At 42.4% G+C, this 24,748-nt stretch overlaps 1 protein-coding gene and 1 long non-coding RNA gene across 5 annotated transcripts in view; one reads left to right on the top strand and one right to left on the bottom strand.

Annotated features, from left to right (window-relative positions):
• Positions 1–24,748, top strand: part of LOC136285588 (uncharacterized) — a 40,606-nt gene that overhangs the window by 10,964 nt on the left and 4,894 nt on the right. For 2 of the 3 annotated variants that reach the window (XR_010719491.1, XR_010719490.1), the window contains exons 4-5: positions 14,780–14,964; positions 15,911–16,011. This is a non-coding gene — a long non-coding RNA (uncharacterized lncRNA). Of the gene's footprint in view, positions 1–14,779; positions 14,965–15,910; positions 16,012–17,048; positions 18,330–24,748 lie in introns of those variants that run through there. The other variant, XR_010719492.1, reaches the window with a different exon arrangement.
• On the bottom strand, positions 1,295–23,385 carry COLEC10 (collectin subfamily member 10). 2 transcript variants are annotated; one of them, XM_066176926.1, is made up of 6 exons: positions 23,132–23,385; positions 10,754–10,825; positions 9,324–9,395; positions 7,245–7,298; positions 6,220–6,315; positions 1,295–4,745 (listed from the first exon to the last, which is right to left on the bottom strand). In XM_066176926.1, the coding sequence occupies exons 1-6, from the start codon at positions 23,277–23,279 to the stop codon at positions 4,360–4,362; spliced, it is 828 nt and encodes a 275-aa protein (XP_066033023.1). In that variant the 5' UTR covers positions 23,280–23,385; the 3' UTR covers positions 1,295–4,359. The 2 variants fall into 2 exon arrangements, with proteins under 2 accessions (XP_066033023.1, XP_066033018.1); XM_066176921.1 differs by having other exon boundaries at positions 1,295–4,751; positions 23,132–23,384.

Genomic DNA, 24,748 nt, shown 5'->3' on the forward strand with positions numbered 1-24,748 from the left:
GTGAAAAGTTATACTGGGATTGGGTAAAATGGTTTAGGTGTCACACATTAACAGACCATAAATCGTGAATAGTCAGACACCATTTCCTATGTTCCTGGCTCCATCCACCTTATGTATAAACCTAAGATACTTTACCCACCACAGCAAATTTCCATTGACTAGCAGTGGAAACCTTTGATGTAGCCCAAATTCTTAGTTATAGCAAGCATTTTTTTCCTGCAAAACATGGCTATAATATTTCATATAATAGTTAAGGCTCAAGCCTGTGTCCACAAGGCATGGGGCAGGCACCTACCTGCTGGGTTTCCTCTGTGGTACAGGATTTTTTATTTGGCCTGGTCTATAAGTTGATCTTCTTGGCAGAATTTATTAAATGGGACTAGTGCTGCAGGAATGGGCTGCACAAGCACCTGATCACACTTATGCCTGGCTGGCTTGAACATTGGGCATCTGCTTTGCTCCTCTGCTGTCACTCTTCTCTAGTTAGCAAAGGAACTGCCATCCCAAGTCTGCTTGTTTCAGCTGGTGTAGCTCTGCCCAATGTTCTGATAATACATAGTGGGTAAAGGGGTTGGGTTTCTTTATTTTTTTCTGTGTAAGAAATGATGAAGCTGATGTGGTAGTAGAGGATGAGGATGGAAGAACTAGGAAGTCCCAGCCTTTCCATTGTAGAAATCCAGCATGAGTTCTCTCTCATTTCCTCACTCAGCCATGCAGCCAGATGCTGCAATAGTCATTCTTTTCTGTACCTGGAGCATGGTCCAGGATTACTCAAAACTCATAGTCACCTGAAAAATCCTAAAGCTTCATTTTAGACATGTATTTCCTGATTTTGAATGTCTTGGAGAGCAGCTGGTCTTATCTAAGGCAGAGCTTGATCCTGCAGTAAAGTATTGCTCAACTTTTACCTTCCCCCAGCTCTGGGTTTCCTCCTAAAGAACAGGAAAATTGCCTATCTGTGATGGATGTAGTATTAAGGACACCTCTAAATTTTGTCAGCCAGTGGTCTCAGTATGGCCAGAGAGTTTCAGACTATGGACCTCCAGTCTGGTAAGCGTGTTTTGGTGGCAGAAGTAAAGATGAAGTGTGAAGAAGTGACTGTGCCGACCCACAGGGATACTACTATACCACTTCTGCATGACTGGTAGGATCTGACCTGCTGTGAATGAGACCAGCAGCCTTGGGCTTGAACTTCTAAAAGGCATTATTTTTCCTCAAGAAGCTTTTTCTTGAATTAGTCATTAATTCTTTATCATTACCCATTAATGCTTCTAAAACCAAAGTGTTTAGCTTAATGAGTTTATTACAATAGATCCTAGAAAGTGTAATTCTGCCTAGTTTTGAGGAGTATCAATTCGCAGAGAGGGAACAATTCAGGCTGAGTTATGTCATGCAAAGTGAACCTATTTGCCCAAATACTCTCATAGCATAGAAGGGGAGCCATGAAAAGAAATGTGGTCCCACCCCTTTATTCACAGGTCTGAATAGTTTCCTGGAGGGTGTGTAGCAACACGGATAATTTACTGCTGGTAGCAACAGGAGATTTTCTGGAGGAACGAGTGTCAGAGAAACCAGATTACAAGAGTGGTTCTGAGTCACAAAGTCACCTGGGATGCTCCTGTGTTGGTCAATGCTCAGAGGTGAACTTGGAGTCAAACAATCAGGCAAATGGTTTGGAGAATTTTCCTGTTTAGGGTGAGGTTGAGGATGTATGATTGTTTGGTTGCCTCTGCAGTGCTGTACTCAGCAGCAGAAGGAAGACTCAGAGCTGACCCTCTGCATTACTAGCTGATGGCATGTCCAGATCTTTATGTACCCAGAGGAGGACTATGTGCACCTGGTGCTCAGTAACCTGCTGGGAATATTGCTGTGTGGTGCCAAGCATCTAGCATTCTTCTTAGATTCCAGATATCCTTCCTTAATTTTTAGTGTTAAGTGGGAAAGAAAACCTACAGACTTGCATTGCAATTGCCCTGAGGTTTCTCTTGGAATCTCCTGCTATGAGGAAAGGCAAACAATGACTAAGAACTTGCTGTGTCTCAAGGAAAAGGCTCTGTCAGTATACTCAAAGATATGAAAATGTGATTCTTTGTGGGCATTCTGACATGGAGATCTAAGTAGCCAGGCAATGACCGCAGAGCCTTCATGTTCAGTGCTCATCTTTTTTAGTGAGTCCCTCCGAGCTGCATGACTAAGTTGTTCAACCACACCTGAATGTGGGTTCTTGGGGGATAAAACCTGTTCTATAGCTTCTTCCTGTGTTACTAAAGAAATGGGTGATTCTTGCATTGACATCAATCATCACTGGCTTCTGAGTTAGGGAATGAATATGTTCCTAGAATCACCAGTTGTTGAACCAGCAATGCACGTGGTATAGCTTATATTACACGTGCCTGTTTACAGCCTACAGGAACGGGTTTGCCTCCTTTACGTTGTCCTCTTTGTGCTAGACTTCTGTATATTTATCACAGATTTTGGGGACTTCAGACACTAGAACTGCTCCATCTGTTTTTAGGTTGCCTACAAGCTGTGCAGGCTTGCATGCCTATGTACTATTATTTCCTCACATTTCAGGCCAGCCTGATGGATGATGGAGTTGAAAACAGAGATAAGCGAAATCTCTTTTGTGTAGAATCATAGGATGGTTTGGGTTGGAAGGGACCTTAAAGATCATCTAGTTCAAACCCCTATACTGTGAGCAGGGCCTCTTTCCACTAGACCAGGTTGCTCAGTGCTCCATCCAACCTGGCCTTGAACACTTCCAGGGATGGGGCATCCACAACTTCTCTGGGCTCACCATCCTCACAGTAGAGAACTTTCTCATATCTAATCTAAATCTACACTCCTTCAGTTTAAACTCATTCCCTCTTGTTCTGTCACTACATGTCCTTGTAAAAGTCTCTCCATTTTCCTTGTAGGCTCCCTTCAGGTACTGGAAGGCTGCAATTAGGTCACCCCAAAGCAGCTTTTTTCCCATGCTGAACAAAACCAAATCTCTCAGTCTTTTCTCACAGGAGAGGTGCTCCTTCCTGCTAATCATCTTGGTGGCCTCCTCTAGACTTACTCCAACAGGTCCATGGCCTTTTCTGTGCTGGGGACCCCAGAGCTGACACAGCACTGCAGGTGGGGCCTCACCAGAGCAAAGTGGAGGGGCAGAATCACAGGGCTTTGGATGTAGCCCAGGGCACGTCTGGCTTTCTGGCCTGTGAGTGCACATTGCCAGCTCATGTCCAGTCTCCCATCCACCAGCGCTCCCAAGTCCTTCGGGGCAGGGCTGCTCTTGATCTGTTCAACCTTCACATGGACTGATACCAGGGCTTGCCTCAGATCAAGTGTAGCACCTTGCACTTGGTCTTGTTAAACCTCATAAAGTTCCCATGGGCCACTTCTCAAACCTGTTCCCTTTGGATGGCATCCCATCCTTCAGGTATGTCAACTGCACCACCTAGCTTGGTGCCATCTGCAAAAGTGCTGAGGGTGAGCTTCATGCCTTTGCCTATGTTATTAATAAAGACATTAAATAGCGCTGGTCCCACTACAGATCCCTAAGGGACATCCCTTGTCACTGATGTCCATCGGGACTTGGAGCCATTGACCAACACCTCTGGATGCAACCATCTAACCAATTTTTTATCCACCTAACAGACCACTCATTGAATTAATCTCCCCAATTTAAAGAGAATGTTATTGTAGGGGGCCGTGTGAAAGGCTTTACAGAAGACCAGATAAATGCCTATCAGGCAATATAATTGCACAGCCAAATTATGGAGATTATAACAACTAAGTTTGAAGTTGATCCTACTTTGCATGCAAGATTTAACCAAATGACCTCCAGAGATACCTTCCACCTCAAATTATGATTCTAACAAAAGAAGGATTTTTTTCAAGAGATACTTAAAATCTTTTCTCTGACCTCTGAAGTCATTAGAGAAATGACTGGGAAGGGAATCCCTGTGCAAGTCTGAGATTAATGAAGATCATGCTCTTTCCATCTGTGCACTTTGCGAATCACATCAGTACTTCATATACCAATGATCTTACTATTTCTGGAACGGATGAAATTATATTCCCTTCTGCATGCTGTAAATTTATCCCTAAATTACACACAGAAATGTCAACCCTAAAATGCATGAAGAAATGAAATAAAAATTCTGACCTGGCTGGGTGCCCCCTGCAGACCTGTGCTGACTTTATGGTCACTGATGACTAAACAGTATTTACTCTGCTTAGCCCAATGATGTGAAGGCTGGATTGAGCCCTGTTCCTGGTTTCCTATCCCTGATTTGCTCTCCCTACCATAAATGAATGAGGATGGGTTATTGTATATACAGCAGGTGCCAGGCACATTCTCTGGTGCTTTTATTTTCTCTTCTTGAGGAATTCACAGACAAAGTAGATGGTGACTTGGCACTCAGAGTCGTTCCACTCTCCTGTGCTGAGCATTTCCACACAGTCCTCGTGACCAGCTGGATCATGAGGCTCCCCTTGCTTCCAGTTACTGTAGTTCTGCAGTGGGCTGTTGTCTGCATACACAAACTGTCCTTCTCTTTCCATGTCATTCAGCCCAATGAAAGCTCGGAACAGGCCGCTGTTGGAGATGTAGTCAGCAATCAGGGCATTGGTTGCCTCATCTTTAGGCATGGCCAGTGATCCTCCTCTGTCCCTGCAGTGGATCAAGGCTTCTCTGTAATTCTTCTCTTCTTTCACAATGTAATAGAATTTTTCATCTGTCTCCCTGATACCTGCTATAACTTGGAAGAAGAAAGATTGCTTAATGGTATGTCAACAGATGCCGAAGGTTAGTCTATTCCAACACGATAATGAGGTGATTTCTACACTAAAATTAATAAAAGTGAAGGAGCAAAAGTATTCCCACCACTGTATTTATGAGGAATGATGAGGACATGATCAGAGATTGATGTGACTAATGGGATTGTCAAGCACTTAGCACACATTAGGACAAGAACGATTCAGTCCTGACTGGCATTTCTCCTGTGACACTTCCGTTTTATTTCCTGGATATCTAATACTAATGCACTTAAGGCATGCTATAGTCAAATGGCAGTGTCTAATTCTGGGTCACCCTATTGTTTTTCTGTTCATGAATATAAATTGTGAAAGAGTGCCAAGGGGTAGAAGCACAGGGGCACAGCTTTTCAGGCCCTTTCCATGTAGAGGAAAATGAGTATGACTGCTAAGACATTTTAGATACGGCCTAATATTCAAAGCTGCTGTAGCAACTGTGGCACTGTGGCTTTGACTAGGAAGAAAATTGTGGTTGCTCAGTAGCTTTAAAAGGCAGACCTCTCAACCAGTGAGTGTATAGCCTAGTGAATTAAGCAGTGCCAAGGAGCATGCCTGGTTGCTGGAAGTTGATTGTCTCTGCTAATGGATTGCTGGAATGGCTCTGGGCAGAGTTTGGCATGGGAAAATTAACACTCTCCCAAACAATTCAACAGTTACCTGAGGCACAGCTTGGAATTTAGTAGAGGAGCACTCTTTGATAATACATCATTCAGTTTCTAGTGTTTTTAATATAGATGGGTGTTGTTCTGTGCTGGATGCCCACAGTGACAAAGAACAGTCTCAAATTAGTTTAATTTACTGATACAGCCCTAGTCCTGGAAGCAGTGGTAGAGCTGTCTCAAAATCACTTTTATGCCAGGAGACTCCCTTCCTTTCAGTGGAGCAGTTTGCACTGTCCACCTGACAGTGCTGCCAGCAAGTGTGGCTTCTTACAACCTGTATCCTTGAGAGTTGGTCCCTTGTTACAGGAAAATTGTGCATGCACTGAGGGGAGCACTAGGGGTACTGTGTCTGTGGCCTTCCTGGGCAGCAGAAAGATCAAGAGGTTCTTACTGCTCTTCCTGCCTCTCTGGAGCAGACTGGCACAAACTTCTGCCTTATACTGCCTGACTGGCCACCAAACTTGAGCAGAATGACAGTGCAGAGTTGGTTAGCAAATCATTCCTTGTGCTTTTAATGATGCATTCTCTTATGCTGTTGATAACTTCTGTTTTGTTTTTGCTTTTAGTCATCTGGTCCTTATATCCTTACAGATGTAAGACTGTCTCTCCTTTTAGGTTTTCAGAGTGCCTGAAACAGAAAACCCTCTCTCTGGGTCATCTGTGGTCACTTCCATAGAGCAACAATGCTGAAAGGATAGCAATGGTATCTGCTGTTGGAGTCAAATAAATCCCATCAAATAAGGGTCCTTACCATTCTTCACAAACTTGATGGATGTGTTAAGACGAGCAACATTGATATTCAGTTGTCCAACAAATCTGCGGTATCTTCCACAGTCGCAGACCGTGCCTGATGCAATACAAAGGATAGAGGATTTACCTGTTTAGAAGCCTTTGTGTGTGCGTGCATGGAGAGTCAGCTGTAGCCCACTTCCAAAGCTTCTGAAGACCTGGGTTCCACTTACGGCGAGTCAGTCTCACCTTACCCCACTGGCTATACTTCTGTTGATCAAAGTGTTTAATGTTTTGGCTCTGTACACTCTGTACACTCTCTAGCAAACCAGCTTAAGCAAGTTAATACCAACCCAAATAATCAATAGCTTTCAAGCACTGAAGTCTCAGTAAATCCTTTTTTTTTTTTTTAACTGGAATTTGGCTTGGTAGAGGTTTTGTTTGTTCTGTTTTTTTCAGAAAGAAAATAAGTTGCTGATGGTTTCCCATTAAGAACCAAATAGTTATTTTATATGAAATCTCTTAAAAATAAACACAAGTCTAAGTTCAAGGTGGGTAACCATTCAAGAGTACTAGGACTGAGAAGGACTTTCTAGGTTGTCAGAGTCAAATCTCCTCCTGTAAGCAAATGCATTGCAATTATTTGACAACAGATTATGTTCTATCTAAAATCACTTACTTTTTTGTCCCATGCTCCTCTTAGGAGACAGTTAAAGGGCTTAATTCCTTTGATATTAAGAAATTTTCTTCTAGTATCCAGTTTAAATGCATACTGCTGGCCTGTGTGTTAGCTTTTATGATATCAAATATCCATGAATTTGGGTGACTTCATATTTTGTATATGCTGGTGTATTCATAGGAATCAGTCATGTCCCTATATTATCCTTTATTTTGTTCAACAAAACATTTTCAGTCTCTTCCTTATATTTCATCCATTCTCACATTTTTTCTTGTGCCTCAAAATTTCATGGAATTCCATACAAACCCACCCTGAAATCAAAGATCCAACAGACTTGACCATTCTGCACAGAAGGATGCATAGCATACCTGCTTTTCCTTTTTTTCCTGAAACCCCTGGTAAGCCTTTGGCTCCTTTGTCACCTGAATAAAGAGGAAAATATATTCTCAGATCGCAGAGAGTGCATATGTCAGGGAAACATACTCAAAAACCCATTTAATAATGTATTAACAGTGTGCTTTTGACAGGAAGCTCTGATGGACTGTACTGGAAGATGTGCCAAATTAAACAAACCACGATTAATTCTGGTGCATGGAAAAGAGAACCCTTTAATAGCTAACTCACTGATAACACAGGCATCTTGTGCGCTGCTGGTTCCTGGTACATGATACTTTAAATATAAACTGCAAAATGATCCTGAGGCTGAAAGCACTCCAGAAATCTTGAGCAGGTGAGATCTGGGTTCTCTCAGGGGCTGCGGGACAGAGCCCTTCCCCAGGTTCAGTAGCTCCACGGTGAGATGAGGGAGCAGATGTGCTCTAAGCCACTGAATTAATGCATGGAAAAGATTGCATGTGCCGGCAGCAGTTGGCTCCTGCATGGAGGGAGATCATTAAGGAGCAGCATTTCAGTTCAGTTCATGGAAATGTGATATATTTGCATCCAACTGCTTTCCCCCTCTTTTGTAAATTATAAAAATTATAGAAATACTTCTCCAAATGCTCGGCTTCTATATAACTGGAGGTGACCAGCTCTTTAAAAAATCTCAGTTATAATTTGGGTCAGGAACAGCTGAACTTTATCTGAAATTTATGTCAGCTTTTTTATGAATAAAACCTTCAGAGGTCAAAATGTACTAATACTTGCTCTGCCTTATTGATGACCATGTTTTTATGTACTTTTTACTTAATATGGTTGCGTTTTTTAAAAGAATTTAGATGTTGGCTGTCTTAATTAGCAGTGCTTGACACTGCACACTTGCCAGCTGGAATTCCAGGGTTGCTTAATTAAGAACTCGAACGTTTAATCATAGATTTAAATAGTGACTTTGCTTCCACAATTAAAATGAGAAAAAACTCTAAGGGGACAATAAATTGTTCATTCAGATTAAAAGAGAGCTTGATATAAAGGCTCAGAATTTTGGTTTACTTTCAGATAAAGAAAAGAAACTTGTAAGAGTCTTCATTTTTGTCTCCTTTGGGGATTGAAGACATCTTAGGAGATAACTCTCTGAATTTTCAGTTTTCTAGGTACTTCTGAAAATTAATCCTTCAGGTCAAAACCTTTTCTTTTTGTCTGATACTGAGGCTGGCTAGAGGCCATGAAAGGTGTGTTAAAACAGTGATTTGAGAAACTCTCCAGAGAGACTGTTCCACCCACTCAACAGTACACTCAAGTTGATGTGCTGGTTAGAGACCCCAGAGCTCTCCCAGCAATGGTGGTGTCCCTGATCAGCTTTCAAGGCAGGTCTCCTTGTGGCAGAAGTAATATTCCTTCCTAAGTAGCTGTTTAGAAAGATCAGAAAGGAATGTCTGAGCTTCTTCTCAAGATAAATAGAGCACAATTTCATGAAATTGTCATCCAGGCAGATTTGGAGTCTACCTTGATTTGCAAGTAGTTGCCATCTCTGCTTATCTGAATTCATTCCTTACCAGGACAGGGATGTCCTGTGCATTGGTTACTCACGTGACCCACAGCAGTGCAGGTGACAAGGATGGTATCCTCAGCAGCAGCAGGACATTGACTTAGGCTTTCAGTATCCAAATCTCTTAGAGTGTTCAGAGGATTGACTTCACAGAAACTGAATTTCTCCCTTCCTCTTTTACCACAGAATCATAGAATAGTTTGGGGTGGAAGTGACGTTTAAAGGTCATCTAGTCCAACCCCCATGCAATGAGCAGAAATACTTTCAACTAGATCCGTTGAAGAGGATTGATGTCTTAACTCATAAAAGAAATTATTTTAGCCAAATTAATTGGATATATTGTATGTGGAAAATAAAACTAGGGTATTTCAGTTAGCTCTCATCACCAATCTTTATGCATAACTTTATTTGAAGAGTACTGGTCATACCATTATCTAATATTGGGCCATATCTGGAGTTCTCATAAAGCACATATTTACCTTGAGGGAAAAAAACCCAAGAATATTCCCAGACTGGAGCTTACCCTTTCCACCAATTGGACCAATTTTACCAAGCATTCCCTGGTCACCAACATCGCCCACTGGTCCTTTGTTTCCTAAGAGAAGAAATGAAGAGGAAATGAGTGTGGGTGGTTGCTGTAATTTCTTTTCTGAGGCACTGTTTAGGTCTCTGCTGCTGCGTTTTTACTGAGTGTGGCCAGTCTGCATGTGTGGCAAAGTGAAATGAGTGCAGCTCTGAGGATATCTGGAAGAGTACAGCCAGATCTACTTCTCTGGTGTACTACAGTAGGACATTGCAAAGAACCTTAATAGACTTGCCTGTTGAAACATCATATTGTCTTAGAGAAAATAGAAACTAAAACTCTAGTGATTTACTTCACAGTCAAACCAGGCTGACAGCTTTTATTTTTCTCCACCCCAGGCAAAACACTTTTCTAAGTCCTTGCAGCTTTGCTAGGAGTTCCTTCTCAAAGCAGGACTGCAAGTAGGGAGCTACTAATTTTTCTGTATATGTTTTCCCAGTCTTCAGAGCACCAAAACAACAGGTGTCCTTTTTGATTGATTAATAAATAGTGTAAGTTCTGAAATAGCTGTCTAATGATGACAGGCCAGTGTAGGGAATCCCGGTTTGCAAAAGGAATTTAACATCAATAAAATGCTTTGTAAATGGTTGATTCCCTGAATTCCTTGTAACTTGCCTAATGTTCATTTTAAGGTAAGAAGCAAAATCACAAGAATGCATTTAAAAATGGAAAAAGTTTTTTATTATAATAATAATAGCAGAATGATTTTAAATTTTTTATAAAAGTAAAAACTTTCCTGATTAGTCTTAAGCCACAGTCAAGGAAGAAAGACCTTGGATATGCATTATCATTAAACTCTAAAGATAAATTAAGCTTTCGAATTAGAGTATGCAAACAAGGCTGACATGATCACATCTGGTGCCTCCAAATGATCTGTCCAGGTCACACTGTGGATATGGGACATATTTAATTGAGCCAAAGCCTGAAACATCTGCAACTTCTTATCTTGGATGCTGTTTGATCAGAGGAACTTTTTTTTTTTTTTTTAATTTATGGCTTTGTTTGCTTTTCTACAGAGTACAGATAACTGAAACCAAATTTTATTGAGCACCTTGATGTATTGCTAGGCAATAATGCTCAAAATTCAATTTCAACTAAAGGCAAATTTCAGTAAGAGTAATCTTTCTGATTATGTATATAATCTAGGTTTTCTGAATCACAATCATGTCAGCCATATATATTTGTCTTTAGTATCAGTAGGAACTGAACTAAGCTAAATATTTTTATGTTCACCAATTAATGTTTGACAGGATTGTGAAATCCACTGGTGAAACTGGAATGAAAAGGATAAAACACCAATCATATTCATCAGTACAGTTGTGTGTAATTATAATCATATACCAGCACAGCCAACAAACCATCATAAATACCTTTTGGTCCTTTTGGTCCAACCTTTCCTTGTTTGCCTATTTCTCCTCTGTCTCCCTTTTCTCCTTCATCCCCTTCCAAAAAAACAGAAAATAAAACATCATAGTACACTTCTCTCAGTGCAGTATGTACTGCTATACACACTCAGAAAGAAAAGTTCATGGGATTTCTTTTTTTTCCTACTGATTTCTTTTTATTTCATATTGAAAGCACAGTAGCCATGGGATAAATTTCCAGAAAAGAGATGAGGAATCTGACAATCATTAGGAAAAGCTAAAAACTTTCCCTTTCAGAGAGGCTGTTACAACATGAGAATTAGACAACAACAATTTCTACTCCTACTCTTTAAGCATTATTAGCTATAAAGTAGATAAATGAGCCAGTTTTTTCGTATTGGGAAACTTATGCGCATAGAGGCAAACTGCCAAGGGAGGCAACAGGTGTTTATTAATCATTCCTAGTGATTCCATTCCTAGTGACTCTGTGTTCAGGGTATGCAGATGTGTTCGGAATGAGAGGAATGTAAATATGTTGAAATAGATCTTGACATAGACCTTGGCACTTAATATGACACAATTCTTGCCTTCATTTTTTGACAGATGGCATTTGTGTGTTGATACAAGAAACTTGTTTTGCAATTACTGCAATGCTTTATTTTGAAAGGTCATACACAGAGTATCTGTAAGAGGCAAAATCATTACATTTATTTTGGTAATGCTGAGATTTCTCTAAATGAGATTGAGACCCTATTACACAGGTTCGTGTATAGCTCTGTAGAAGCACTTTCACTGTTGGAAGAGACAGTCTCTCATTGTGCAGTGTGTAGTCTAAATGAGCAAGGCAGCAATTAGTCAGAAAGAAATGTTATTTCCTTCCACAAGTAGCATAAAATGTTGCCTTGCATTATGCAGGTAATTGGAGGCACAACTAAAGATGACTTTCTCATCTTCGTTTGGAACCAAATCCTAAGAAGAAGATTTATTTTCTCCCCCCCAGCAGAGATGGGGAGGAGACACACAACTCGCCTGCACCAAAGGGCCATCACTGAACACGGGCAGCCTTCTAGAGCCTCTCCTCTTGTTCCCTGCCCATGTTGGCAGTGAGCCTTGCTGTGCAGTGGGAAGCAGTGCCACAGCCTCTTGGCTCAGCCAGGATCTCACGTGGCAGTGGCAGCCAATTGTGTCTGTGCCTGTTGCCCAGAAGGGGACAAGTCTGTCGTTCAGTATAGAGAGCCAAGGGAGGGAAGTCTGTCTGAATGTCAGCCAGAGAGGTGAGGACAGAACAGCAGTATGTGACAAGACCAATAAGCTGTCTCACCAAGGGTCGTGCCTCCAGCCCCAGCAGAAAGTGTTTGGGGAACTGAGCTGTACTGAGGGTGACTGACCCAGGCAGCCACTTCCAGCCTCTCACAGCAATGGTTTTAGTGCTTACCTGAGCCAAGCACTGCATCCCCTCCCCTCATGAGCAGCCACTAGTGATTCTTCCCTCGACCAATTAGCCTGGTGCCTTTTAAACCCATTTATATCGTTGGCCCTTATAATAAATATCCTGTGGCAAATGGCTCGATGATTTTTTAATGTGCTGGGGAGAAAGTACCTTCCCATGGTTGCTTTAAAACTGATCATTACATGACATGTCTCATTTTTTTCTGATCAATACTGTCCCCTCATTCCTGATTTACTTTCTACTTCTGTAGTCAGAGGTAGCATGTCATGGGCTGTTCTGTGCAATGATAGTAGATGAGAAGTGCTGCACGTTAATTGCAGCACATAAAATGTAGTTTTAGCTGCTTGGCACCTTTCTATTCCAGTTACATGGCCTGAGCTGAGTCTGTCTCTTTATGCTGGAAAAACCCTTCCATGCTGGGACTCTCTTGTGAAGGGCAGACTCACCCTGTTGGTCAGGATGCCCTTTGGGGGGAAGGTCAGTGGCCCAAGCTGAGGAAGATAAAGGACTGAACTTCAGTTCATATTGAATGGAGGAAGCAGTGCTAAAGGGATGGACAAAGAGGAAACCATGTGGTGTGTGCTTGCTCGCTCGGGCTCTTTGTTTTTAACACCAGCTTCCACAGGTAAATAGGAAGAGAGAAGACTAAAAGCAGTCAGCAACAGAAATTTTAAACATCTCTATTTTCACTAGTCTTAAAAATACTGTAAAAGCTAAAGTATATTTCTAAAAGCCAAGCTCCTTAAATATTCAGCTGACGCTGTGGGTCTGAGCCAAGAGCTGATAAGAGGGTGCCTGCTTGTACTGTGTTCTAGTCCTGCTGAGAAGGACTTGGGGGTATTGGTGGATGAGAGACTGGACATGACCCAGCCATGGACACTCACAGGCCAGAAAGTCAAACCTGGCCTGGACTGCACCAAAAGGAGAGTGGGCAGCTGGTCGAGGAGGGGATTCTGCCCCTTCACTCTGCTCTGGTGAGACGCCATCTGCAGTGCTGGATCCTCCTCTGGGGTCCTCAACAGAGGAAGGACATGGACTTGTTGGAGCAAGTCTAGAGGAAGCCACCACATTGATCAGTAGGATGTAATACCTCTCCTGTGAGGGAAGGCTGAGAGATTTGGTTTTGTTCAGCATGGGAAAAAAGCTGCTTTGGGGTGACCTAATTGCAGCCTTCCAGTACCTGAAGGGAGCCTACAAGGAAAATGGAGAGACTTTTACAAGGACATGTAATGACGGGACAAGGAGGAATGAGTTTAACTGAAGGAGAGTAGATTTAGATTATATATGAGAAAGTTGTCTACTGTGAGGGTGGTGAGCCCAGAGAAGTTGTGGATGCCCCATCCCTGGAAGTGTGGAAGGCCAGGCAGAATGGGGCTCTGAGCAACCTGATCTAGTGGAAAGGTGTCTGTTCATGGTAGGAGGATTGGAACTAGATGATCTTTAAGGTTCCTTCCAACCCAAACCATTCTATGGTTTTATGATTCTACTGACCATCAAACAGCAGAGCTAGAGAATGTATGGTTTAATTTTGCAGTTGATCTCAGTGCTAAAGAGGGGAAATTTTTTTCCAAATCCATGTGTGAAACCCCTGTGGAAAGTGCAAAAGTCACTTCAGTAGCTCAGAAATTCAGAAAAGATCCTAGATGCTGATAAAGAGCTTGTGAAATGACATTCTGGGAACAGGTTAAGAGCTGATCTCATCATGGTCTGCAAACCCATACAGGTGGAAAAATGTGTGATAATAGAAAGGGAGCAGGGCCTGATTCAAAGACTGGAAAAGCTGGATGAATCTTGACTAGAAATGCAACATGGCATTATTTCACAAATGGACCATGTTCTCTGACAAGGAAGGGAGATGGGGGAGGATTTTCATGTTCAGCCCTTCCCTGTGCAATGAATTCCTTTGTATAAATTATGCTGTAATTCTGGGTCTGGTATAGAAGCTGCTGAGGATGGTTCCCTGGCCTGCAGAAAACAAACCATATTCCTGCTGACCTTCCAAACCAGGGCTTGTCGTCCTGGCGGTCCTCCTCACCTCCCTCAGACAAGCCAGTTACATTCTCTGCAGGCTGCTCGGTAGAGTTAAAGCCTCTGGAGGGACTGTTTGCTGCAGAAGGAAGACCTCTCTGCAAGATCCCTTCCCTTCCCTTCCCTTCCCTTCCCTTCCCTTCCCTTCCCTTCCCTTCCCTTCCCTTCCCTTCCCTTCCCTTCCCTTCCCTTCCCTTCCCTTCCCTTCCCTTCCCTTCCCTTCCCTTCCCTTCCCTTCCCTTCCCTTCCCTTCCCTTCCCTTCCCTTCCCTTCCCTTCCCTTCCCTTCCCTTCCCTTCCCTTCCCTTCCCTTCCCTTCCCTTCCCTTCCCTTCCCTTCCCTTCCCTTCCCTTCCCTTCCCTTCCCTTCCCTTCCCTTCCCTTCCCTTCCCTTCCCTTCCCTTCCCTTCCCTTCCCTTCCCTTCCCTTCCCTTCCCTTCCCCTTCTTTCTCATTTGTGAAACAGTTAATCCTAAAAATAGAACCCAGGAAAGAAAGTCAATATACCAGTGGAGAAGCTGTGGTTACTTCCTAAAGATGTTTTATTCCTGTCTCAGTTTTAACATTTTGAGCCACTGAAAGATCCAGGGACTTTTCCGAGGGACTTCGGAACAAGATTTTCACACCTGGGGCTGCTGGAGCTGAAGCGACATTGTTCTGTATGGACCATCAGCCTGAGAGCTCACAGATGAAAGGAGTGAAAGGTGTGGCAAAGTTTGTTCCGGAGATTTCCAGAGATCAGGTAGTGCCTCAACTTTTATTAACACCTTATGTCATCCAATTTTTTGCTTAAGACATCTAAAAGTCTAAGAGAGATGGAAATAAGTTCCATCACCTGTTTCATCTTGGTGTAAAGAAGTCTGCCACACTGTCTTACTTTTCATATCCAGGAAAATGGGAAGAGCAATAATTTGTCTGTCTGTAAGAGAGGGTAATCCTGCTTTTCTCCCCATCTGTCATCTGAGAATAGGTAGGCCATTACAAAACAAGGGTAGAAATAAACAGCATTAGTTAATAATACCATTTATTGTTAATTTAAGACTAAATTAAGCCCAGTGCCTGCTGATATGGTTCATGCTGTGTCCTCCTTTAGCTGCTGTGGGCTGTGATCTCGAATTTTGGCATGAAAGGTGAACTCTTGGGTTGTGTTTCCCTCTTGTGGTCTTGCCTATGATTTGCAACCAGGTAGGAGAGCGTGAGAGTTGGCTGACTGTTCTGGGCAGGGGTTGAGTTGGCTTTATTTCTGGTTTACCATAAGTATCCCTCCCTTTCCTCTGAGACTTCATATGGACAAGCCCTCCCACTGCATTAGCCATCTTTTTTTTAAAATCTTCCGGGAAAAAAAAAAATATCTGTCCTGCTAGTACTCTGGATTGGGTTTTTGAGTTCTGTAGTACTATGGTTTGTGCAACATGAATTTTCTGATCCCTGACCTCAAATGCTTGTTATCTATACCTAGAGGTTAACCTCTCCTTTGTGCTGGATTGCATTTAGGGCAGTGAAAGTTAAATTTTGACCTAATTAGCAGATTGTCACTTTAAAACTGTAGTCGCAGGTGTCTCAGATAATGTACTGCACTGGCATTGGAAGCATGGGTGAAGAAGCACTTGGAGTCATCAACTGAAATAAGACTATTTCTCAGCCTTGTTAGTGTTTCTGCAAGTTAATTGGTTTCTTCTGTGTCACAGGTATGAAATACCGGATTGCTAAAAGAAACACCTGAAGCAGTAAATTACTAGACTCTTCTAGCTTGGGACTGTGCAAGGCAGAAGAGCAGACGCCAAAAGAAGTAAGTAAATTTTGCAGCCATTAAAAAATTTTAATTGTAATTGAGATGGGACCACAGACCTTCTGTAAACAAGCTCAGGAAAATGCTGAATACTACTAATCACCAGCAGGATTTTTAGGCAGTTGAAAGAGGCTCTGTCTTTTTTGGAGTTTGACTAAATAACGCTAAATAACTAAATGTTGAGAGGTTACCTTTGGAAAGAATTTAATTAGTAGGAATTTACTGACCTTCAAGTGACTTAGATTTCCCTGCTGAATCTTTTGTAGGTAATTTTTCTGGTTTGTATTCATGAACTGAGGACATTTACACATTCACAGATATTGTTCACATATAGTTAGTGACTCTCCAAGTCTTGTAATTGAGACCTGACTGTGGTTCTTAGAGAATCTGGGTGTAATTCCTGGGGGTTAGGGAGCCCACATTTATCTGGGCTGACAGCATGTCTGCAGGCTGTCTAAAGGCTAGAGCTTGGGGGAGACTCCAAACTGGGCATATGCATGCGTACTTCTCAGCACACTTGGAGCTATGCTAAGAGACTCCCTGGGACCACTTTGTCAGGTCTGCTGGTGTGCCATGGCCTCAGGTCAGCTCCAGTTCCTGTCTCCTGTGCAAAAATACTGCAGAAATGTTAATGGTCTCTCGTCCTCTCTTTTGCGGGTATATCTCCCTCCAGAATCCAGGGCACGCCCACCCTTTCAAATGATGGCAACATCACTTATGCTGGGCAACATCACAGTTGTTATCCTACACCAGATACTCTAAACTGAAAAATTCCCACTACCAGCCAAATAGTCCTTGAAAAGCCCTGGGCCTTAATGGCTAATTTTCTGTGAGGGGGGAGGATGTTTAATCTTGATGAGAATACCACATGGTAATATTCTCAAGCAAGGCAAGCAGCTTTGCACTGCTTGCCTTAGATGCATTTATCACTTCTAGGCATAGCCAATGCCCTACCACAAAGGTTTTGTATAGAATTTGTTACGTGTGTGACACAGTTCTGTTGAGCTCCATGTTTCATACTCTTTGTCCCAACTGAGGTGGCAGATGGACCCTCCCCACCTCCAAAGACAGAATGTGAAGAGCACAGGTGATTTCTGCCTCTCCTGAGCATAATTCTGAAGCCTTGAGAACCCTACAGTAGCAACTGAATGCCTGGCCTCCTGGAAGAACCTTACAGATAACCACAGGATTAGCTCTGCAGCCTGGGACACTGAGTCACCCTGAGCAGGGAGAACCTTTGCAGCACTTGGGCATGCACAATGTCTGCTGAGAGGGTTTGTCACCAGAGGGAGTCACAGACTTTGAGAAATGAGCAAACACAGCCCAGTTTGTATTTCCAATGAATGAGTGCGTCACAGTTACGTCAATGGAAAGACTGAAAATTTCCTCTAATTTCACTTTCAGTGTCTTTTAGATCCTTAGCAAATTTCCCATAACAGTGTGCATTCTTGCTTTCATGCTGCATTTGGCTAATGAGGACAGGATTTCTTGACATCAGCTGCCTGACATGACGCTCCCTTCCCTGTCCTTCCTCCTCCCCTCAGTTCCCAGCACTGTCCTGCACTCCTCCCTCCCCTCTGTCTGATTTTGAGCGCTCTTTTGACCCTATTTTGAAGAAATTAATCTCCCTAAACAGAGGAATATCAATAAGGCAGATAGATATTTTTAGTGAGTGAGCTGAAGCTGCTCAGTGAAGAGCCTAGCTTGGTCAGAGCCTGGTGCTGACAACACATAGATCATGGGTTCAATCCCCAGAGGGTCCATTCATGCGAGTTGTATTCAGTGATCCTTCTGGGTCCCTTCCAATCAGAATATTCTGTTATTCTGTGAAATAGCTGTGTCAGCACAAGGTGAAATGAGGACCATAAGGTCAGAGTGGAAGAAAAAGAAGATGTCTGGCCTCCCATTTTTTGTTAGAAAACCTGAGAGTTGAGTAGTATGTTCAGCTGTAGTGTGAAGCTGCACCCATGGTCACCTTCCCAGATGTCCTGCGGGAACATGCAGGGCTTCTGCATATGCATCATTCTTACACAGGTTATTATTCTTCATTCAGGATCAAATTAGACAATACAAGCCCTTCCCTTGCAAAATAAAAAGAATCTTCAAGAAAAAAAATGAATCCTCTGATTGCTTTTCTACTTATAAATATCTATTTTCTTCATTAGAAATACCCTCCTCTCCTATTGCACTGCATGAGGCATACCCAAGCCTTCAGTAAGCTCAGTGAACCTCTGCTGACTTGCATTACTTGAAAGTGTGGGCCTTTGTGCATGAATGGAACATTCATTATTTCTTTAATAACACAGAAATAATTTCAATCATTCTTGATTCTCCTTTTACTTGGTCTACCTGATTTGATTTTCCCAGTGTTGCACTGCCATTCTGGCATGATCTCAGAGACCCATGAATTATGGTGGCTTCAGTAAGGAATCAGACTGGTAAGAAAAACAGACCCACTGACTTTTGAATTTATGTATTTAAGTCCCCACGTACATGCTTTGTAGTTCAGGCTGATAATCTCCAGAAACTTACTGTGTGTTAAAATGAGAAATTCTAGAAGCCTTGAAAAATAGAATTATATGTTGAAATTAAAGGCCACTTCAGATAAAAAGTGAGGCACTAAGAGGGAAGTTTAGTTATAGATTTGAACAGCTATAGGATGTGGTAAGGCATTTTATATTTTTGGAAGGCAACGTGGATAGCAGCATATCTGGTTTCTGAAAGAGTTTGAGATTTTCCAGGAGTGGAACTGCGTAAGTGCAATTAAAGCTGAGAGATGGACAACTGTACTGGTGACCACAGTAAATGCTATTTTGAGGTACGAGCCAATGTCACAGAGTTTATAAGCATCATTTGTCAGAAATAATGATAAGGAAACATTTTACATCTGAACTGCTGTGGGGAACTCCCAGTGCTCTTTAGATTTCATCTCATTCCAGTTTCTCAACCTGGATCTGATTCAAGACATTCAAAGTTCTTGACTCTGAATTTCAAAGAAAATGAACTGGGATCAGGGACAGATAGCAAGATCTAGAACTAGTCTTCTGAAGTGCTGAGATCCCATGAATCTATGTGAAACCAGCTTCTGCAGTGCCAGCCCCTGCTCACATATTTAATGGGAGTTCAGAAGTCAGAGTTTTGTATCCTCCTCTGCCTATTTCTACCCGCATGTTGTTGCTTATTGATTTACTCAGAGCAGGTCAATTCCTGTCTCATTTTTGTCAACAGCCCACTTAAAACTTCCTTTGCAGATCAGCTCGCAGTCTCTACGGGAGAGCAGGCTGAAAGAAAGGACAGAGCTGGGACATCCTTCAAAGGCAGAGTCCAGGGGAGCAGAGCCTGATCCTCCTGGCACTGCCATGGCAAAAACCAACAGCTGGTGCCTTTGCTCTCACTGTGTTAGCTGCTGCCTCCCCAGTCCCAGACCCTTTCTCAGCAGCAGCAACAGCCAGCCTGCTTTGCTTCCAGGCTTGGAAGGGTAGAAATTAAGCAGTAGGGCCATGACTACTTTTGCTAGGCCAACAACCTGGCTTTCCTGGAAAATTCATTGTTTCATTTCTTGGTTCTCTTTGGACTCAAGAAGTCAATGAAATACATGGTCTTTGTTGCCCCAGTTGCTCAACTGTGAATCGATGTTGCCTAATGTAACTTACCAAATGTTAGTTTTCAGGTTTCCTGTGCCACAGTAGCCCAGCTAGGTCAAAGTTGTTCCTAACATCTCAAGTCAAACATCAAAAATCACTAGTTATGAACACTGAAAATCTCTCTCTTTTTTTTTTTTTGGGGGGGAGGCAGGGGGGGGAGGGGGTGGGGGGGGGAGGGGGGTGGATGGGTGGGTGGGGAGGGATAAGAGGGACAGGGGTGTTCCTAGGGCATTTCAATAAGAATCCTAGAAAATGCCTCACACATTTCTGTTTTTAACTGCCATATAAGCCACCTGGCTGTGTGCCTCAAGTAGTTTTTCAGGAAAGCAGAACAGGAAAGCCATTACAGTGGGCTCTTTCATTTGAAAATATTCCTCTCTTTTTGAGAAGAGACCTGAGTGTTGCCTAGAAAAGGAAACTGAGAAGTATGTCAACTTTCACCACTCTCTTATTTTATTCTTTTTAATGTTCTGCTTTTCTGGAGTGCCCAATCGGCAAATTTCTTTGCATTAACTCTTGGCAAACAGGCTTCAAGTTTCATTTGCTTGCCCCAGTGAGGGGAACCAGCAGCTGGGGGGGGGACAGTAGCACCTGGCACTGTGTGAGGTGGGGCTGGAACCCACGGGGTTCATCGCACCAGGCACTTGGAGCTTGGACACACTGCTGTCCTTGCAGCACAACCTGCAAAGCCTGACAGGACATTCACTGCATTGCTTCTCTTCCTGGGAGACTGCAGTCTTCCAGAGTATTTTCTAGCTCTTACTGTTGTACACAATGGCCTCTGGTTTTGCCTCATGCTTTCTGGGAGTTGGTAGGACTGTCACAGGCTGTTTGAAGGCTTTTCTGATAATCAGCCTGTAATTACCCTTTTTTGTTTTCATCCGACTACTCATGTCATACTTCTCTCATGACATCTCATGAGAGAGCAAAATAAAGAGATGTTTTTGAAGGGGAAGAACATCTCATGCACAACGTAACTTGGACAAGTTACATGTGGATTGTGTAAGTGGCCTATCTTCACAGCTGTTCTTGAACAAGTGATTTTCAGTGTGGCCATGAGAAGAGGTTGAGAGCTTGCTCCTCTAGCAACTGTGAATACCTAGAGGATTGAGTCAAGCAGCCTCCAATAGTGCAGGCAATAAAGGGTTATAAATTCTGAACTCTCCAAGCCCTGCCCCCCCATTTCTCCCTCAGTGCTCTCCTCTCTACTGGACTGTGTGGTGGAAATAGCAGTATCTATCTCTGCTGCACGGGACTGGGGTCCATCCCACCTGTAGCACACAGACTGGATCTAGCCTATAGGACAATTTATGCCTTGCACTGGAATAGGTGAGGTGGGACAGTGTAGGAATTGAATACCAGCTATTGGATACCTCACCCTTTAATTCCTTGCATTTCTGGTAGCTTTGGCCCATTAGATGCTTCCACGTTCTCATGGAAGGAGGAAGTTGCCACAAAAGGAATCTAACTTGTGGTGGTAGATACAGCTGGTCAATGTAGTGTGAGAGATCCGCACCTCTATCTTCTGGGAGCACCGCTGTGTTTTACCATAGCTGAGATGCTGAGCAGGTGGAGGTGAGGGGATAAAACTTGTTCAGGATGAATCAAAATCCATTTTTAAGAGAACAGTGGACAAAGGGACACAAGAGATGTGGCACAGGGAATAAAAACTACAGCAGCAAAAGTCAGAGGCTTGTCTGTTGTCAAGGTTAGAGTTTAAACAGTGAAGTTCTTCCTGTGGCTGTGGTCATAAGCTTGGGATCATGTGCACTGAGTCATAGACATAAGATGGATGAAGGAAAACTGACAGCAGGACAGACTTTCTTCTGGCATATTAGGTAAACATGTTTCATCCTTGACTACAAGGGATGCCTGAGAATTTACAGGGTGGTTCATACACTCACCCTGCTTGGTCTTTAATTGCCCAGATGACTGGAAGTTAAAACAACCTGTGCCATTAAGGTTTACTTGTAACTGTCCTGGATGTACTCAGCTCTGGTAGGAACTGAAATTAATCTATAGGATCATATCACAATCTCCAAAATGTATTTAATGACCTGCAATGGATATGAGCCAGTAATTTGGAAGTGATTTATATTCAATACTCCTTCTACCAAGCATGGATCTTGGGGATGGTGATCTAAAGTAGTAGATTGAGCTGTGCCAATAAACTGCTGGTCTCATCTTGTGTCTTGATGTCAGCCAGGAAGAACAGGACTGGTAATGACAAAATCCTGACTTTCTCAGTACCGCACTTAAAAAGAATAATAATAGCTACCCTTCAAATGCTCCCTATGCAAGGTAGACCACAGAAGCCAACTGGAGTCCCAGCTACTCTGTATTGTCACGAGACCCCCTCATTAGCCTTGTGACTTGTTAAACACAATTCTGTCAAACTTTGTTCTTCAGCCTGCCATTACTTTGGTACTAGCGAAACCAACACCCACCAGCTCCCTTGGGGATCATTACATCTCTCTGCATTTATGCTGTGGCAGCAAAAGTTTAAGCTTGGATTGTAATCATAAAGAAATTAATTTCCTGATTAAAAATGGTGCTTTAAGCAACATGCATTTGAATAATCTATCATAAAAACAAATGAGTCTGTAGCAGTGCTCTTGACTTTATAATCTTTTTTCTGCTTTAAATTTAAATAAGCTGCATTCTTTTTTCTCTCAGTTTGTAGCCTATAGAAAAATACAATGAGTTACTGAAAAGAAAGCAATAGTTTGAAACTGCAATAGCCATGATGTGGAATATATATTTTAGATCCATCACTGCAAGATAGATTTGTATGTCAGGGACCTAATAAGATACACTTCAGGCAATTCCACTGGTGTTAGTTGTGTTACAGAAAAAGTAAGTTAATGCAGAAAATTTGGTTTCAGATATTTGCAAAGTGTTTTGAAGATAAAAGACCTGTACATGCCAGAGTTGATCTACTTGTTGAAATCTGTAGCAAAGGTTCCGTTTAATTCAACAAGACCTACTGGATCAGGTCTGATGAATGTAGCAGAGATATATTTACAAGTAAACATTTGAAAATAATGGCAGCTTGGTCATTTTAAATATTGTATATCTCTCCCTATCTGTAGATGCAAAGCAGACTATTAAGAGTTCACAATAGATGCCTACTTTTAAGCAAATCCCTCAGTTTGTATCTGGTAGCTGTTTTCATTGTGTGATGAACACAAGAAATAACAGAAGATTTGTGTGGTTGGAGAAAGATGCAAAAAGACACCTCTAACTTATATGAAAACATATGACACTGTTCCTGAAACTAAAGAAATGAAAATTTAAATCTCCTTGCTTCTTTGTTTCCCCCCATTACAGTTACAGTTTACTAGATGTTTGTACAGTCTACAATATTTCACATCTTTCATGCCCAGCCCATGCCACGAGCCCTCCAAGTCTCTATTGATAAAAAATCAGCCTTTATCAGTACTGGTCTCAGCATTAGCAACCTGATAATTCCTCACCTTTTGGTCCAGGTAAAATTGTGTGTGTTGAGCAGACATCTGTTGTAGGTCGATTGTCAACATCAAAACCAAAAATCTGAACTTGCAAGATAAAAAACACTACAAGGGTCCCATATTTCCTTAGCTGTTGTTCTTTCTTGCTGCTCATCCTTGCAGTTTCTCAGGAAATGCCTTTCGTTGTTAGAGTCTTAAGAAATGCAGCTGACTCAAAAATAAATGCTTCACTAACTGGAGCAGTGGAAAGCTTGGGAGCTACATGCAAGAACAGCTAAATAAAGTGAAGAAAGGAGTTTGACGATGTTGTAGTTATTTCTGTCCTGCACATTATCCAGGATATTTATTTAACACTGACAGCTGTTTATTCCAATTTATCTCTTATCTGTGAGACATTTAGCTGCTTTTGCCATGGAAAATTTCTCCAACATATGGGAGTATCTCTCTTGTAATTTTTTTCTTCTCGGCACTGATTCTTCATGCCCAGCTTTTCACTTACTCAAGGGACAAAAGACTTTGGTATTCTATCCAAGTGTGTACTAATCAGTTATAAGATACATTTGGCTGGTTGTGTGCTGGAAGAGTAATGCAGACTGCATATAACATGTAGAGATACTTTTCCATAAAAGCTTTCCACCAAGGAGACTGTTAGTGACAACAGACGAGCTGCCAGTCCACTGTCGGTAGAAATCACTGGTGCTGTATCTCACCTCTTGGGTGCCAGATACCCACAGTCCCCAGAGCAGCAAATGAAAAGTTGACATTACCCACGGGTCCTTTAGCCTGAAACCGACAAATGATGGGTTTATACTTACAGATAGCTCCACAATTCTAGCCCCAAGCCCAGATCATGTTGGTAGACACAGTACGGAAGGGATGAACTTCAGGACAGAAGACGCAGAACAAGATGAACTTGAATGACTGCGTCACATTCTCCCATATCACTCTTCCCATGCACTGGGAGAGGCCATGTATCAGGACAGTGGTATAGTATAGAACCCAACAGAACATTATCTTTGGGTTGTCCAGAGGAAGCTCCAGCTGGTTTGAATCCTGAGGTAGCCATCAGGTGTTCCGCTGGGTACTGGGGCCCTGAAACCAGCGTAGGAGGCTTCTTGGATGGAGGAACAGGTTTCAGGCACTCTTCCTTTTGGAAGGAGCTATGACAGATCTGTGTGCAATTCCTTCCTAGAAAAAGCTCTAGCTTTCTCTTAAGGAGAGCACAGTAACCAGGAATAGGAGGATGTTCAAGGTAGCCTGGCAGAAAAGAAAGGGGAAATTACTTTTTGTAATATTTCCATGAATTTTGTTAACTTCTGGTTTCTCACACAATGAGACAGCTACTCAAAAAGCTGAACTAGGCTTTTGAACTATGTAGTGTGTGAGAGAGTGTTTGCTTTCCATTCTAGGAAACAATGTATTTCCTGTGTTAATAGCTTTTGAGAGGCTTTCCTCATTATTTAAGAGAGTATTGGTTCCCTAGTCCCATGTTTCAGCCTTTGGGCATACAGAATGAGTAACAGTACCAATGTAAGAGTGCATACCTTTACTTAAAGCCTGAAGGAAGTCTCTGACTTCAGGCTTTCATCTGTGATAAAATGTTGGCCAAAGTCCCAAGAAGGG

Source organism: Chamaea fasciata, unplaced genomic scaffold (assembly GCF_029207755.1).
Source record: "Chamaea fasciata isolate MVZ Bird 193981 ecotype frontalis unplaced genomic scaffold, bChaFas1.0.hap1 SCAF_1, whole genome shotgun sequence".
NCBI classification, from domain to species: Eukaryota; Metazoa; Chordata; class Aves; order Passeriformes; family Sylviidae; genus Chamaea; species Chamaea fasciata.

What these genes read in the sequence shown, in the direction of transcription:
- COLEC10 (XM_066176921.1), bottom strand. Translation starts at nt 23,279, where the DNA reads ATGAGCAGCAAGAAAGAACAACAGCTAAGGAAATATGGGACCCTTGTA. An exon ending in TGGACCAAAAGGACCAAAAG is followed by an intron (nt 9,396 to 10,753) that starts GTATTTATGATG and finishes TTCTTCTCTTAG; the next exon opens with GAAACAAAGGACCAGTGGGC. An exon ending in TGGTCCAATTGGTGGAAAGG is followed by an intron (nt 7,299 to 9,323) that starts GTAAGCTCCAGT and finishes CTCTTTATTCAG; the next exon opens with GTGACAAAGGAGCCAAAGGC.